Source organism: Rhea pennata, chromosome 5, assembly GCF_028389875.1.
Source record: "Rhea pennata isolate bPtePen1 chromosome 5, bPtePen1.pri, whole genome shotgun sequence".
Lineage (NCBI taxonomy): Eukaryota > Metazoa > Chordata > Aves > Rheiformes > Rheidae > Rhea > Rhea pennata.
In genome coordinates, this window is record NC_084667.1 from 42,873,637 (window position 1) to 42,890,372 (window position 16,736).

General features: G+C 62.4%; 1 protein-coding gene across 3 annotated transcripts; it reads right to left on the minus strand.

Moving 5' to 3' along the window:
• Window positions 1-1,807: 1,807 nt before the first annotated feature.
• Window positions 1,808-16,188, minus strand: TNKS1BP1 (tankyrase 1 binding protein 1). Of its 3 annotated transcripts, none has more exons than XM_062577401.1 (13): window positions 16,166-16,188; window positions 14,629-14,757; window positions 13,469-13,604; window positions 12,612-13,257; window positions 11,714-11,786; window positions 9,476-10,819; window positions 6,831-8,926; window positions 5,167-5,521; window positions 4,732-4,864; window positions 4,437-4,576; window positions 4,045-4,211; window positions 2,329-2,403; window positions 1,808-2,145 (listed from the first exon to the last, which is right to left on the minus strand). In XM_062577401.1, exons 3-12 carry the CDS (start codon window positions 13,557-13,559, stop codon window positions 2,343-2,345), a joined length of 5,106 nt encoding a protein of 1,701 aa, XP_062433385.1. In that variant the 5' UTR covers window positions 13,560-13,604; window positions 14,629-14,757; window positions 16,166-16,188; the 3' UTR covers window positions 1,808-2,145; window positions 2,329-2,342. The 3 variants fall into 3 exon arrangements, with proteins under 3 accessions (XP_062433385.1, XP_062433383.1, XP_062433384.1); XM_062577399.1 differs by lacking the exon at window positions 16,166-16,188 and adding an exon at window positions 15,792-15,817; XM_062577400.1 differs by lacking the exon at window positions 16,166-16,188 and adding an exon at window positions 15,515-15,604.
• Between the last annotated feature and the right edge of the window lie 548 nt (window positions 16,189-16,736).

Sequence of the window (16,736 nt, forward strand, 5' to 3'; positions counted from 1 at the left end):
TGCAAGCATGGGAGGGGAGGTGCGTTGCAATAAGCAAGTCGCCTCCTCCCGGGCACAGCCTGACCGCAGACGGTAGCAGAGATTTCGGTGAGTGTCGCTCTTTAATCCCCAGGGAATAATTTATTGGGCAGCTTTGGAGGTGCTACTCTGGGTCCAGCTTGGCACAAATCCTAGATCCCTGCATCACCGCGCGTGGCGGACCCAAGGAGCTGCTCAACCCCTTCAAGGGAGCAGTGGAGATAAAAGTCTGAGATTTCCCTGCTGCCCCGGCAGGTCACCAGGCTTCTTCCAGCCCTAAGGAATTTGGGTTGGGAGCCAGACAAAAGCGAGGGCTTGCAGCTGCTGGGAACAAGCAGGACCTCACAAATGAGCTAAAGTGGAGGGATAGTTCAAAGTATCTCACTCTGAAGACACATCGAGGCACCAGCATGGCCGCTTTTTGCAGAAGTAAAGTTAATCCCAGCCTGGCTGGGGAAATGAAGGCAAGCAGGGGGCACTTTGGGTTTTGCTTTGTCCTGTAAGGGGAAATACCCCATTAGGTATGTTGAGGGCTGGACACCAGCAGTAGCTACAGCTCAGTTTGGAGGATGGCATGAAAGCCACCTTGCCAACAGGTGGTGCCGGTGGCCCATGGGACAGGCAGTCACCTCTCCCTGAACTGCCCCAGAAGGGGTCTGAGAGCAGAGGCAGTTTCTGCAGCAGCCTTGGTCCCAGGGCTGATATCTTTCCCTTGTCCCTGCACACCTCCTGCATGGGGCTGAGATCCCTGGGACGCTCAAACTCCCAGAGATGGTCACCTTGCCAGGAAGGGAAGCTTTTGGCTTTCCCTGGGCATGGGATTTGGCGACTTCCGCTGTAGCCAGTTGGAGTTACTCACATCCTACCAGGGAACAACTCCTTAGCTACATCTTTCCCTCTGTCGCTCTCTTTTTCCGCTAGGCTCTGCCGGGAAAAAACAGCTCTGGGTTCCCATCAAAGGCTGGGCAAAGAGCCCAGGGCACTGCAAGTCCCCAAGGGGTATGTGCCTCAGAGCCAGTGGGCACCAAGTCGAGGGACCCATTTTGCATGTGAAGCTACCTGGAGACCATGGGACCACAAGATCCCTGAGCTCCCCTAAGCCCTGCCTGGCATTGCATGGGGCACAGAGGAGAGAAACCATGCCAGTTCAGCTCACTGAGCTGGCAGAAAATCTCCCAGGGGAAGAAGAGAGCTAAAACAGCTTTCGCGCTTCTCTTTTTAGGTTAGCTTTTTGCCCATTTGGTGAGCTTCTCCTCACGTGGTGCTTCATAACACAAGGCTGTGGAGGATGTGAGGGCCCTCGTGCCACCATGCCGGGCTTTTCCTGCAAGCAGCTTTCCTCCTTGGGGCCACGGGTTTGAAAGCAAGTCCCGCCGTGAGGATGGGGAGCGAGCGGTGCATGAGTCACAAGTTTGGCTCTGTGGGCTGCCGGGGGTCACACACGTGCGCAAACAGGTCTGCATGTGGCTGACTGAAAACACAGCCCCGGGAGTGTGCACGTAGCTGTGTACGCACCCTCTGCCCTGGTGCAGGGAGCCACAGGGTGCATGGGGCTGTGCCTGCACCCGCTGCGGGTTGCTGCTGGGTGCCTGTGCAGGTGCAGGGGGCAACAGCACAGGGGCCACGGGGCCACAGGAGGGCCAAGATGTCTCTGCTGCAGCCATAGGAGGGCTGAGAGCTCCTCCTGCTGGCAGTCTCCACACCAGGGTCCCCCCCCACCACCAGAGCCACAGCCTCCTCCAGGGTGCAGAGAAAGGGGTGAGGGGGGCATGGAGAAGAACCAGACCCCTCAAAACCAACCAAAAATGTTTTATTGTCTTGTCAAAGTGGCACCAAAATATTGACCTGTTGCTCTTTGTCTGGAGGGTTATATGAGAGCGGGGAGGAGAGGGGGGATCCCTCAGGAACACAGGGACAAGGGCAGGGTGGCCAAAGGAAGGGACAGCTTGAGGGAGGCGTGGGGGCTGAGGGGACGGGAGGGAAGGAACTCGGGGAGGTAGGGGAGCGACCTCGCGAGCATCGTACAAAGTGCATAGATGTATGTATGTGTGTCCTGCCACGAGCAGGCTGGATCCTGGGGCTGCCTGGCCGTCAGTCTCCCGGGAACACGCTGGCAGGAGAGGGAGCCTGTAAGAAACACAGTGGCGAAGTCAGGGAGAGGGACCCTGCCGGTAGGGGGAGGACCCGGATAGGCCCTAGCCTGGTGGGTGCTGGGTAGGGGAGAACCTGGCTCTGGCAATGTTTGGGACTGGCCACGGGGGCCGCGTGAGTCCAGCTTTTGCCGTGGCCTGTCCCCGCTCCCACACTCACCCCGTCGGATTAGCTCAAGATTTCTTCTTCTTCAACTTCAGGGCTTGCAGCCAGTGGGGCGACGAAGCATCTGACCTGGGAGGACCCGAGAAGGGAAGGATTAGGCAGCAGTACAGCATTGGCACAAGCCCCCCCCAAAACACGTTAGAGATGCTAGGGACATCACCCAAACCAGGACCCCTGACCTGCCCCCTCAGGGGTGCAGGAGGACCCGGCAAAGAGGGTCCTCATGTCCTCACTCTGGCTGCTGCTCCCTGTGCTCCAGAGGGATCAGCCAGCCGGAGACAGGCAGGAGAGCAGGAAGCGAGCGGGATTGGGGCCGGCCGACCCGAGGCAGCTGCACCTTTAAGGGCTTTGGCCCAAGCACTGTTTAGGGTGGAGCAGCCCGACTCTCCCAGGCAACAGGCCCTGGAAAAGCCAGACCCAGTAAAGCTTCCTCCCAGGTCCCCGCTCCCACCAGGCCCTGGCCCAGCCTGCCGGCGGCTGCAGACGTCAGAAATGCTAACCCCATCGCTGCGCTCCTCAGGGCCAGCGGCCGCAGGACTCAAACGTAGCCTCCAACAGCCCACTGATGCTGCATCACTTCTCCCAGGCCCCCCTGCACAGCCTCCAGTACCTCCAACCACCTCACCAAGGCCTGCATTGCTGCCCAAAGCTTCAAGACTGCTGCACACCCATTGACACCCCAACACCCTGCTGAGATCTCCACATGCCAGTCAATGTTGGGCCAACTCTTCTGGACACCCCAGAAGTGCCCAACACCCCAGTGCCCCCTGCTTCCCTACACCCACACCACTCTCCTCACACCTGACACCTCTGCATCTCCACCGGCACCTCCAGCATCCCCTGATGCCCCCCCACACCAGCCACTCTGAGACCTCCATGCTGCTGTCCTGCTGTGCTGTAACACCCTACCAAATGCCCCTTCACACCCAGCGCTCCACTGAGACCTCCATGCTGCTGTCCTGCTGTGCTCTAACACCCTACCAAATGCCCCTTCACACCCAGCGCTCCACTGAGACCTCCACGCTGCTGTCCTGCTGTGCTCTAACACCCTACCAAATGCCCCTTCACACCTGCTGCTCTGCTCAGACCTCCACACTGCTGTCCTACCGTGCTTTAACACCCTATCTATATCACTGACAGCCTCAATACTCCAACACCTCCGCATACTGGCAACCACCACCCTTGCCAGTAGCCCACTGACACTTCCGCCCCCCTCTCGTACCCATCAATATCCCTTTACTCCTCTAAAACACCCTCACCACACTTCTGCCCCTAAAAAACTCCCCACACTCACCACTGCTCCAAGCACCCATATACCACCAGCTACAGCCCTCACCAAGGCACCTAACTGGATAACATCCTCACAACACCTTCAAATCCTTCAGCACCCTCTCCACAACCACAGTTTCAGCCTCATCTGTCACAAAATAGGCAGGCATATTTGCTCACCAACACCCCTGGGCCAACGCAAACATCAACAACAGTTGCACAAAGGTACAGCTAAGGCATTAACAACCCCAGGTATTCCTCCCTGGCCATCCAAGCCCCCACCAACAGACACTACAAGTGACAACATCCACTCTCCACACCCATCTATCACCACAGTCCCCCCTAATATTCCTCCCAGTAAAGAACCCGCCCAAGGCTCCCTCTCCCAGGTGTCCTACTCCCCTTGCTCACTGCAACCGTCCCTGAGTGCCCTACACTCACCCTGAGGATTTCTCCGGCTTGGGGGGCAGTGCCAGGGGTTTCCCACTCAAGCTGGGGATCTTGCAGGACTTGGAGCGCTGCACATGTGGGTCCTTGGCAGGAGTCAGCTTGCCATCCCCCAGCTGCGGCCCCTCCTCAGCAGAGCGGTTCCGGCCCCTCAGCTTGGCCTAGGGACATCAGGGAGGTGGAATTGGGCTCTCAGCACCCTCTCCAAAAATACCCCCTCACATCCTCCCCTGTCCCTCCCAGCACCACCCACCTCCAGCCATCCCTGCGGCTGCCTCCTGCCTGTTTCCCCTCCCCAAATCCTCCCCTCCCAAGAGGGCAGAGATGCCTGCACAGCTTGGCTGGGACACACCCCCCTGCTTGATTGGGGTCCCAGTGAGTCTTACCTTGAGGGCAGATGCATTCAGACCAGGGAAGAGCGGCACCTTGACCCCCTTACCCGACAGGGATGCTCGCGCCCGACGGCTCTTGGGTTCCTCCGCTGCCTCCTCATCGGAGGATGCTGTCACATGGGCTGCACCGGGCTCTGCGAGGTGGGTGCAGGGGACAGTGTCACCACAGGAGCATGAGGCCGAGGCCATGAGGTCATGCTGCAGGCCACTCTGAGTGCCTGGAGACCTTTGCCACAGCCATACAGCCATGGGGACCCTCTCCTGCTGCCACCGCCCTGGGGGCTCTCACCTGTCGAGTCCTGGAAGATCCAGCTGTCACCCTCCGCAGCAGCCCCAGGACGGAGGGCAGGTGCCCGGTGCCCCCGTTTGCGACCCAGCTGGGCTTTGCTGCGGTACACAGTGCTGTCCAGGACCTCCGTGTCCTGCAGAGCCCCCGCAAGAGGTCAGTGCCGAGCACTGAGGAGCCCCAGGGCCCACACCCCACCAACCCAGCTAGCCCAGGGGGCCCACAGGCCCCCAGAGCAGAAGGTGGGAAGGGAAAGGTAGCCACATGCCTACAGTGTGTGTGTGGGGGGGGGGGCAAATTTGCAGCCTGCCTCTCCGGGGAGGCTAAGGACTAGAGGGGACAAGAACCACTCAGGCCCCCGAGACAAGCATCTCCCTGACTGCTGGGCTCCTCCAGGGCTGTATGAGGGGGGGCAGATGCTGCCCACTCTTTACTCACCTCCAGGAAGGTGAATTCGTGCCCAGAGAGGTCCCCAGGTCCCTCAGGCTGAGGGGTGGCCCAGGACAGCCGCTTCTCCTCCCAGATTGGTGGTCTCTTTCCATCTGGGTGGTCCAAGAGGGCCTCTTGGTTCTCCATCTCCGGCAGGGTCTCACTAGAAGCCTCTGGCAGTGGAGGGGAGACCCTGGGGCTGTGCAAGGTAGATGCCAGCTCGGGCAGGTCCCTCTCATCCGTGGAGCTGCGCCTCTGGAGCAGGGCTGGCGGCTCATCCAGGGGAAATGCTGTGACTGGGGGGTCGGCTAGAGCATCCTCCAGCACTGGGCTGCAGTCCGAGAGACAGGTGCCTGCAGGGCTTCTACTCAGACAGACAAGACAAGACCCCATAGTTCCTCCAGCTCCAGTTTAACACCAGCCCTTTCCCAGCTCCGTGTGCCTTCGACTGCTCCCCAGCACCCTCCTGGGGAAAATGAGGCACGGAGAGGGCCTAACACTGCTTCCACAGACATGGGGCAAGCTGGGGACAGAGCTCAACTGTCCAGGACTCTCCCCCTCCCCTTAGGGTGTCATCTGCCAAGGGCTACGGGAGAATCCAATCAAGGGAGTAGTACCTCTGGAAAGTGCCCCCAAAATCCCTTCCCAAGGGTTAGCAGAGAATTTGGAGGCTGGGGAAGGCATAGAGAGCACCAAACCCTCAGAGGGCTCAGGCCACCTCTCCCCATTGGGTTTAATGGAGCAGAGGCGCAGAGAGAGGGGTTAGACCCCAAAAGGCAGGCAGCAGCCTTCAGGAGACAGCTGGGAAGGCACCAGGCCCAGGCATCGGTGAGACATGACCCAGGGGACCCAAGGAGCAGGAGGAGGCAGGCTGGGATTGGGGCCACCTCCTGCAAAAACATCCCCAGGGCAGAGGAGCTCGCAGGGGTGGGGAAGGGAGGTGTGACATGGGGTCCAGTCAAGGAAAGGTAGCAATTCCTGGAGGAGCCATAAATCCTCCTGAGCCAGGGGAGGAAACTCATCTCTCCCCTCCCCTTCCCTTGGGCAAAGGAAGGCGCTCGCAGCAGGAAACCAACAGTTCCCAAGGCAGTGGGTGGGGGTTCTCTGCTGTCTAATAACAGCAGGACCAAGGCTGGGACCTTCTTGAGGCCAGTGGGACTTTTTGTCCCAGTCCCCTGGGATCCTTACACTCATGCAGTTCATGGGGGTTTATTATTTTGGGAACTCCCAGCCCCTTAAATTTGGCTGAAATCAAGTTATGGGGTTCCCACGTCCTAGTAGGGGAAGATAACGGCACAGCAACAACTCTGTCACCTCCTCGGGAGGCGGAGGGAACCCTGTAAGCCCCTGATCTTTGTGTGTGGCTACCCACACTGGAAGGAGACCAGCACAGTATGTCCCAAAGGCATAACCTCTTCCTGCAAACCCTGACGGCAGATCCTGTTGGGACAAGTTGAAACCCAGGCCCTGACAAGGCTCCCGCTTGAGTTGTGGGGCCAGAAGCAACATGGGGAAATTTAGAGGCTGGGGAAGAGCTCTGGTCGCCCAGGGCCAGAGGGAGCAGGTTTCCCTGCTATGGGGTGGCTGCAAACTCCAAGCCACCCCATGCCACCACCCAAAGGGGCAAAAATCCCTCCCCTTGGCCACAGTCCCACCGCCAGCCCCCTCCTTACCCATCCTCCAAGCTGGTGCCAGCTTCCCCCTTCTGCTCCATGGCACTGAAGTCCCGGTTCCGGGCTGCACACCGGGCACCAAATGCGCTAGCCCACTCCTGGCGCCCAGCCTCTGTCTCCCTGGCCTCAGCCGAGGGGTCACACAGCTCCACGCTCCAGCTAGTGTCGCCGAGTTGTTGGCTCCAATCTGGTTCTTCCACTCGGGCCTCCCTGGGCAGAGCAGAGCTGCTGGGGACAGGCAGGCTGCCTGGGCCCTGATCCCAGGCTATTTGGCCTGGTCCACCCCCGTCAGTGTCAGCAGGGCCCAGGCAGCTCATAGCATCCAAGCTGCTGAAGGAGAGATCCCTTTGCCAGTCTCCTAGTGTTTCCCTGGGCTCAGGGGGCTCCTGCAGTTCCCTGGACCTAATTTCACTGGCCCAGGGTGCCAGGCCATCCAATGAAGCTCCAGCCCTGGAGGGATCTGCCACCCGGTCTGTCCCAATGATGCCAAATTGGTTCTGGTGCTCAGCTCCGCTGAGGCTAAGTTCTTCACCCCAGTCCCTGCTGCCAATGGTACCACACTCCTGCTTGTCAGTGCTTCTCCAGTCAGGATCTCGAGCTGGGCGATCAGGGGCACAGGAGCTGGGTAAGTCTCCTTTTCTGACACTGAAAGCGTTTGCTGGCTCAGGTTGGCCAACACTGCATTCACCAGCCCAACTCAGCCGGCCAGGACTGAACTCTCTATTCTCCTTTTTAGGGGTTGTAGAGCTGTAGTCACTGGCCCAGGCTGATCTGCTGGGACTAAACTCCCTGTCCTGTGTCTCCATTTCCCTGGGGGTGTATTCGCTATCCCAAGCTGATCTGCTGCGGCTGAACTTCCTGTCCTGGCTCTCCGTGTTCCTGGGGCTGTATTCGCTGGCCTCAGCCGGCCTGCTGGGGCTGAACTCCCTGTCCTGGGTCTCCATCTCCCTGGTGCTGTATTCACCAGCCCAGGCTGGTCGGCTGGGGCTGAACTCCCTGTCCTGGCTCTCTATAGCCCTGGCCTCAGCTGGTCGGCCAGGGCTAAACTCCCTGTCCTGTGTCTCCATCTCCCTGGTGCTGTATTCACCAGCCCAGGCTGGTCGGCTGGGGCTGAACTCCCTGTCCTGGCTCTCTGTAGCCCTGGCCTCAGCTGGTCGGCCGGGGCTAAACTCCCTGTCTTGGGTCTCCATATCCCTGGTGCTGTATTCACCAGCCCAGGCTGGTCTGCTGGGGCTGAACTCCCTGTCCTGGCTCTCCATATCCCTGGTGCTATATTTGCTGTCCCAGGCTGGTCTGCTGGGGCTGAACTCCCTGTCTTGGTTCTCCATGTCCTTAGTGTTGTATTTGCTGTCCCAGGCTGGCATACTGGAACAAAACTCCTTCTCTGGGGTCCCAGTGTCCCCCGTGCTGGATCTGCCAGCCCAGCCCAGTGTAAAATCCTCATCCTTCGTCTCAGTGTCTCTCTTGCTGTATTTACTGGCCCAGTCTGGGGTGATCTCCCTGTCCTTGATCTCTGCATCACTGGTGCCATATTCACCAGCCCAGGCAGGTGTGATGTCCCCATCCCGGGTCTCTGCATCCCCAGAGCCATATCTGCCAGCCCAACTGGGCTGCCTGGAGCTCAGCTCCTTGTCCTGCTGCTGGCCATGGCCCAAGCTGTAGGTCCTGCTCCAGTCAGCCTTCCCAGGGCTGATCTCCTCCTGGCTGCCAGCACTGTCCAAGCTATAGCCGGTGCTCCACTTGGGTTTGCCAGCATTGAAGTCTTGATCCTGTATGCAGCTTTCGCCTGCGGCACGGGAGCTAGACCAGTCACTGTCACTCAATCTTGTTTCCCCCATTAGCTCTGGCCCTTTGTAATCGCTCCCCCAGTCCCTCTTGGCAGTGCCGAAGGCCCCATCTTGCCGATTCGCATCACCAACACTGTGGGTGCTGTCCCAGCTGGACTTGGCACCAAACTCCTGGTCCTGCTCCGTCTCACCAGGCCAGTCTCTCTTCCCAGCTGTCGGTTCGTGGGTCCAATCAAAGGCACCAGCTTGGTGAGATCCCCCGATGCCAAATTCACTGCGCAGGTCCTTCCGTGACCAGCCGAGCAAGTCCTGGTAGGGAAAGGGTCAGAAAGGTGAGACAGGGCCACGGAGCACAGCCACAGAGATGCTGCACTCCAGGCCCCTTCCCAAGGAGGGGCCAGATCCTGCTGCCTGCCCTCTCCCACCCACTCCCCAGGCCGGGAGCTGCCGGACAGCTTGGGGGTACTCACAGCGCCTGTGCCTTCCCAGGGCCCCTCCCAGGCCCCCTCCCAGGCATGCGTGGGCCGAGCCCTCCCCAACTCGTCGCGCAGCTCCAGGTTGGCCAGCAGCCTCCGGAGGATGGCCGTGGTGCCCGACTCGCCAGCCATGGCTCCCCAGCGGGCCCTGCGCGCGCACGCACGCGGCTCAGACTGCTTTCGCCATCCAGCCCCACCCCAGCTCTTCCTGCCGGCATGGCGTGCTCCGCTCCAGCTCAGCCTCCACCCAACCCGTCCGACTGCTCTGCCTGCTCTGGCAAGGCCCAGCCCCACTGGGGACGAGCCTAGCCACACCAACACACACAGAGAGAGGCATTAACCCTTCCCACCGCAGAGCCACACGCCTCCCCCAGAGCCTTACCTCTGGCCCCTCCGTGTCTGGAGAGCTGTGCCCCGCAGTGTGGGCCACGGGCGATGCCAGCAGCTCGGTCAGCCAGCCCGGGTCGGCATGGGCATCGGGGTGCTTTGAGGTCTCGGAAGATCCTTCGCCCTGGCCTGGCCCACCAGGGCCCTGCAGATTTACTGGGCGGCTGCCTGCGCATGCCACCTCCCAGGTTGAGTCAGCCTCAGAGGCCACAGGATCCAGATCCTGCGGGGCCACCTTGCAAATGAGGCAGGGCTGGGCAGGGGGCTCAGCCTCAGCTGGGTCCTGGTCAGGCTCCATCACACACAGCAGGCCGCGGCACGTGGCGCCATCCTGCTCTTCTTCCTTCTCCTCTGCGGAGCCCTTGGCCTCTCGCTGGGCCACAGGACCACCCGGACACAGATCCCCCTCTGCTCCCTGGCTCTTGGCCACCTCGGAACTGGGCTCTTCAGATCCACTGTCCACCTGGGAGCCTGGGGGGCTGGGGGAAGGACCCTCCCCATCTGACTCGCCCTCTTCAGAGAGCCCCGAGTCAGCTGCCTCACGAATGGGCGACCTCGGGGGTGAACCAACTCGCCTGGCACCCCGCGGGGCAGCCTGCGAGGGAAATGTCCACTCAAAGGACTGGGAAAGGCTCCAGCTGGACTCGCTGCCCAATGACCACTTCGACGGGGGGTCCCCAGGATGGGGAAGAGCACTCAAGGAGCCCCCTAGCTGCCCCATGCCCTGCCCTTGAGTTGGAGGCTGCAACACCCCCTCTGAAGAGCGTCGGAGCCCCGAGTCTCTGGAAGAGGAAAGAGAGCTGAAATTGGGACCCTGGGAGTCATCAGGGGATCTTCGGGACACTGGGGAGTCATCAGGTCCCTCCGGGGAGCCCGGGGGACGAGAGACTCTAGTAGGAGGTTCCGAGTCTGGGCTGGGGGGACCTGGGGACCCAGTGACAGCCTCAGGAGAACCAGGGGAGCAAGCGACTCTGGGGGGCAGTTCAGGAGTGCCCGGAGTTGGGGGGCTGGCAGTGTCAGGAGATCCTTCACTGGGAGTGTGCGGGGAGCCAGGGGAACGGGAGATGCTGAGCCAGGGTTCAGCTGCGGAGGAGGGAGCTCCAGGGGCTTGGATGGAGGCAGCCGAGACCTCAGCTGGAGGCCGAGCAGGAGGTTCAGGCGAGCCGGGTGCCGGGGTGGGGGAGCCAGGGGCCAGGAGCTCCGGGGGCGCATCAGGAGAGCCAGGGGCTGAGGCAGAGAGCTCAGCAGGCCGGAAAGGAGCTCCTGGAGCCAGGGCCGAGCAGGCGGGGGGCCTTGGGGAGCCAGGGGGTCCAAGGGTGCCTGACTGGAGAGAAGAGAGCTGCAGAAAGAGCAGAGTGGAGGGCAAGTCACTCAGCAGGAACTTCCCAGCTCCTGCTCTCTGAGTGCAGGAGGGTAGCGCCAAATTCAGGCACTGGTGCTACCCTTTCCCCCTCCTCTTCATCCCCAATCCCCAAGGCAGAAGGTGCCCACACTTCCTGGCAGCATCAGGACCATTTCCCATGTGACTCAGGCCAGGCAGCTCCCAGTTTCCCACTGGTTCCCATCTATGCTCCTTGCCCTGCAGGGCATGGCAATGCCCAGAGCCCTGATCCAGCCTCTACCTCTTGCCCCCAGTTGCCCCTCCACCCCCTTTAGTACCCCCCCACACATCCCCTGTAGCACGCTCAGAGACGGACAGAAACAGAGAGGAAAAACTGAAGCAGGAGGAAGTAAAAATAAGTAAAAATCCCCCCACACCCCGAACCCACCCCACTGGGCAGCTGGGCACCCAGGAGAGGGGTGCAAGCCCTGCCATGAGCCTGTGGAGTTACTTCTCTGTGGCTGGGGAGACCCAGCACCCTGAGTATGGGGGGGAGGCAGCAGGGAGCCGGAAAGGGCCCGCCCCGCCACACACCTGCCAGGTCACCAAATGCCCGCTGGTGACTCACAGCTGCTCCCTGCCTCCAGCCTGGCACTGCGTTTGCACAGCTGAGCCCCAAAAAACCACCCTCCCCACACACACCCCACAGGAGCCTGACCCAGCACTCATGCAGTGTGGGAGCTGGGGGCACAGCACAGGGTACCTCCATTCCCCAGGACAGTCTGCGCCCAAAGGAGGAAGGAGAGACACGCACCCCGCACAGAGGGAGCCCCGGAGGAGACAGGAGAGCCCCGAAGGAGAGAGCCCAGGAGCAGAGCTGCCGCAGCGCCGGACGGCGAGGCGAGAACTCACGTCAGGGGGAGAAGGCGGCCTCCAGCGTCCGTGGGGGTCCCCGGCACAGCTCGGGCCGGCTGGGGGGGAGCCGCTGCCAGAGAGAAATGGGGAAGAAGGGTAAATCCCTCACACGCCTCTGCTCTCTTCTCCCATCCACCAGCCAACGCGTCTCCCAGCCCCAAACCGCCTGGCTCTGCCCACAGGAGGAAGGGGTCAGGCAGCAATCGGGTGAACCGCAACAGGCCCATAATCCACTCCAAGCAGTGCCCAAAACAGACACTGAATCATCAGAAATTTTTTGATTGCAGCAGGGAGGAAGAGAAATGAGCAGCAATCCCCTTTCCGGAGTTTTCTGTCCTTTGGAGAACAAGTTTCTCACACTCTAGCTTTAAATAGCCCCTGCCTCACTCCCGGAGGTGCCCAGCTTTCAGGAGCACAGCCAGCCGTTGGCTCCAAACCAGGACATCCTGCAGCCAGGAGTAGCGCAAGTCTGGGGTCTCTCTGCCTTGGCATGAGCAGGCAGAAGAAAAATAGTGAGGAGAAGAAAAAGGGAGCATTTCCCTGGGGCAGTGACCCCGTTATTCGTGCTCTCAGGGCGGCCCCTGTTTGGGCAGCAGCATGGCCGGCTGGCTCAGTTCCCAGCCCTCAGAAGGCTGCAAGCGTGGAAGCAGTTCCTCAACTAGGACAGCCTGTTCCTGTGGTTTTAACAAAACCACCCAGAGCTGTCGCGGGTGACCCAGCCTTCCCACGAAGGCAGCTCAAGGCACCGTCTGGTTAGGAGAAACGCTATCCTCGTGCTGAGGACCAGACCTCAGCTCTCTTTCAATTCCCGTTACTCCATCCCCGGTGCTGTTTGCAGCGGTGTACGCCTTCCCCGTGCCCTCTCACCCCCAGGGATCCGTCCCCCACCGCTCACCTCATCTCAGAGATTGGGCATCCATCATCCCCAATGCCCAGCTCAGCCCCAGATGGCAGGGGTGCCTGGCGGGCTTCACTGGGGGCTTCTCCATCAGCCTCCCTGCTAGGACGTCTCCGGAAGGCGGTGAAGGTCTTGGATCCAAAGCGAGAGGGGGCATCAGGGCAAAAGGGAGAGAGTCTGGCCCGGTCAGGGCTTCCTGGGCCCTCCTTGCTGTCCATCTTGGCCAGGATCTCTTCCACGGTGGTGCCAGGGAATCGCTCCAGCTTGGCCGCCACTGGCACTGGCGTGACCTTGAAGGTAGCTGGGCCTTTGCGAGAGGGTGTCAGTGGAGCCGGAGAGACCTCATCAGTGGGGGTCAAACTCAAGTCCCCCGCAGCTGAAAGCGGAGGGGACGAGAGCCCCTTCCCATTGGGGGTCTCAGGCGACTTGATGCTGAAGGAGGGGCGTTTGAGAGCCCCTCCAGAGCTGCTCCCAGCATATGGCTTGGGCCCTGCCAGGCGGTTGATCTTCTCAGCCGAGGGCAGCTCAGGGCGAGGGTGGCGCGGCCCCGGTGGGGGTTGCGGGAGGCAGGGTTTGGCAGGCACAGCTGGCTTGGGCAGCACACGAGGTTTGGGCCGGACGGGCGGTTTGGGGCGAGCACTGCCTGTGAGAGATGCCAGGAGAAAAACAACGTGTTGGAGAATCTGCTACTCTGGCCTAGGAACAGCAAACTCCTCTCTCTGGTAGACCTCGGACATGAGCCGGGAGGCCGTCTGCCTCCCCTGCCCTGGCACCCCCAGGGAGGAAAGGCCCACTGCACACCAGATTGGCACCCCTCAAAACCAGTGTTGCCCAACCTTGCATAAGGGACCTACCTTTCTCAGGGCTGCCTGCCACCAGCCCAGTGCTGCCTTTGGCGGAGGCACAGGGCAATGGAGGGTGCAGGGGCTGAGGCTGGGAGGCCATGGTGAAACAGGGGCTGAGGCTCAGCAGGCTTGGTGCAGTCAGCTCCTGGAGAGAGGGGGGGGGGCATTAGAAGTGTCCGTGCGTCCTGTCTGGGCTCTGATGTCCACAGGACCCACACCCAAGGCATCATGCTGGCCAGCTGCCTCCTCTACTCTCACACTGTGCCAACCTCCACTTCACCTGTGCCCCTCTGCACTATGGTATCAACCTCCCAGCACTGCATCAACCCTCTCCTTCGCCTGTACCAGCACTCAAGCCCTGAGTCAACCCCTATCACACTGCCAGCCCTCTATTCACCTGTACCAGCCTTTGTCCTAAGCCTCAGCTTGCTTACACCAACTGTGGCACAGTGAAGTAACCCGAAATGCTGCATCAACCCCCAGTCTGCCTGTACCATCTCTTGCACACTTTTGCAAACCCCTCAAACACCAAGCTAAGCCCACCTTGTATGAACCCTGTCCTTGTTCACCTGGACAGACTTCTGCACGCTGTGAACCTACCCCACCCCACCGCAAAACATCATGCCAATTCCTACTTATAGCAACCCTCAGTGAGCCTGTCCTAAACCCCTAAATGCTGTATCAAACCACATACAGCATGACATTCTTCTGTTAACCTGTACCAACCCCAAAACAGAATGCCGGTCCCCGATTAATTTGGACCAACCCTCCAGGTAATGCATCAACCCCCAGCCCATATGTGATCCCTCTAGTTGGTTTGCACTAACCTGCACAAAGTGCGTCACTCTCAGTGAACTTGTACCAAGCCCTCTACACCATGTCAAGCCAGAGTCAGCCTAGAGCCTGAGACGCCAGGCCAATCCTCTGCCAGTACCAACACCGACAGAGCATGCCTGCCATCAGTTAACCTTTATCAGCTCCCTGGACGCTGTGCCAACAGCCTCCGCAGCACACCAAACCCGCACTGCACTCATGCCAAACCCCTCAGGAACTGTGCCAACCCCCAGGTTGCCGGTAGCATAGACTGCAAACACTTGGCCTGTGCCGCACACTGCCAACCTGTCCCATCCCTCTCACCAGCCGGCCGGGATCAGAGTTGCGGCACTCACCTTCCCCACAGCGGCCTCATGTCCGGGATGGGACAGGAAGGGGGAACGCGAGCCAGGCAAGGAGGACACGTCCTGAGGCTGGCACCTGGCTCACACTGGCGTTGCTGGAGCTCCCGTGACTCAAGAACGCTGCGGGGACAGGAAAAACTCGCTCAGTGCCGCCGCCTCCTCCTCCTCCCAGCCCTGCCCTGCCCTCTCCTCTTTTTCGCTCCCTCCTTCCCTCCACGCCCTGCCCCGCTCCTCCTGCCCCAAAGGCCTGCGACGTGGGGGGGGGGGGCGCGGTGGTGGCGCAAGCCCCCACTGCCCTCTGTTTGGGCCCAGCTGTCCCGTTGCTCACTGCTGGCGCCCTACTCGCCCTCCCTCTCGCCGCCGGCCTCCCTCCCCCTGCCCCGGGGGAGCCGGCGTCACGGCCGCCCCGGCCAAAGCGGGATAAACAGCGCCGGCGAGGGCACATCTGGAAGCCATCGGCCCCGGGCGCCCCCTTCCCCCCTCCCCGGCCGGCCAGGCCCTGTCCCAGCCCCTCGGCAGGCCCGGGCGCACCCGGCCCGGCCCGGCGCGATTTGAGGCGAGGGTCGCGGCGCGCGAGCGGCACGGGCGGGGGAGGGGCGCAGTCCCCCCGCCGCGGCCTGCTCCCGTCGCCCCGGCAACGCGGCCCCTGCTCGATTGGCGGTCACAGCGGCCAGAGCGGGCAGCAGGGCTGCGCTGGCGCCCGCGGGCCGCGGCTCCCCCGCGCAGCGGGATGCGCCCGCGCCCGCCGCCCGCAGCTCCCCGAGGGGCCGCCGCTCCCGGCGCCCCCGCCCCGACACGGCGCGGGAGCCCCGCCAGGGCCGCTCGCAGGGTACTCCCGGCCCTGAGCCCTCCCCCCGGCGCCATCCCTCCTCCCTACCGGGAGCGGCCCGGCGCCCCGCGCGGCCCCGGCACGGCACGGCACGGCACGGCACGGCACGGCACGGCTCGGCGTACCGCGGCTCCGCTCTCCCACCGCTCCCCTTCCCGCTGCAGCCCCGCCCCGCCCCGCTCCCGGGCCGTCCCCGCTCTGCCGGCGAGCTCGCTCCTCCCTTCCTCCCGCCCAGGGCTCCGACCGCACGGGACGGGACGGGACGGGACGGGATTGACGGGACGGGACGGGACGAGCCGCCGCCGCTGGCCGTGGCCGCGCTCACCCCCCTCTTCGCCGCCGCCGCGCTGCATATTCATAAGCGCCCCCCCCCCTCCCCGCTGCATATGCACCGCGGCCCCGCCTCGTGACGCCGCCCGCCCCGCCCCGCCATAGAGCGCGGCCGGCTAGAGCGGCGGCGTGGCCGCGTGGCCGCGACAGCCGCGCGCCCCGCCTCCCGCCCGCGCGTGCCCCCGCCAGGAGGGGCCGGAGGCGTCACGGAGAGACGGGCCAGGGCTGCCCTGTGCCCCCGGCCCGGGCGGGGGGAGATGCCACCGAGAAGGGGGCTGGGGGGCCCCTCCCCCAGCCTCTCAGAGGGCCCCGTCGGCGGGGGCAGAGGCGCCGCCTGCGGCCGGGAGCTGGGCGAGGAGGTCCACTTACCCCAGCTCGCGTCCCCCCGCGCGGGGCGCGGCAGGGAGCCATCGAGAGTGCGGCCGGAAGGGCCATCTGCTGTCCAGCTGCGCATACCATCGAGAACGCACCAGGGCAATCTGTCAGGGTTATGGCGCTCCACCTCCGGCCCAGACCCTGGGTGGGCTCCTGCCTACACCTGGGGACAGCCGTAGACCCCAGGGCACATGGTCCTCCACCCCATCCCCCCCAGGGGCAGCTGGCACTCCTGTCCTCCCCCCACAGCCACCCTCCCCCTCTCCCCACAGCAAAGATCCTGGGACTGCCCCCCATCCAGCTGCAGCACACAGCCAGCCTGCAACACCCGCCTCCTCCCAACCCTCTGGCTCCCCGGGCTGCTAGGGTAGATAGCGTACAGGGCAGAGCAGCACAGCCGTGCTGGTAAATAAGTGTGCGGTGAGGGCCTCACCCCATCCCCATGGAGCCCGTTCACCCGCAGTAATTGAATTACAGCCAGAGCGGGAAGTGGCCACAACAGGTCAAGTGGAAAGACGGTAATGGAGGGTCCCAGCGCCGGAGAAGAGGCATTAATCGGATCAGC

What these genes read in the sequence shown, in the direction of transcription:
- TNKS1BP1 (XM_062577401.1), bottom strand. Translation starts at nt 13,559, where the DNA reads ATGGCCTCCCAGCCTCAGCCCCTGCACCCTCCATTGCCCTGTGCCTCC. An exon ending in TGAATGCATCTGCCCTCAAG is followed by an intron (nt 4,212 to 4,436) that starts GTAAGACTCACT and finishes TGATGTCCCTAG; the next exon opens with GCCAAGCTGAGGGGCCGGAA. An exon ending in AAGCCGGAGAAATCCTCAGG is followed by an intron (nt 2,404 to 4,044) that starts GTGAGTGTAGGG and finishes GGGTCCTCCCAG; the next exon opens with GTCAGATGCTTCGTCGCCCC.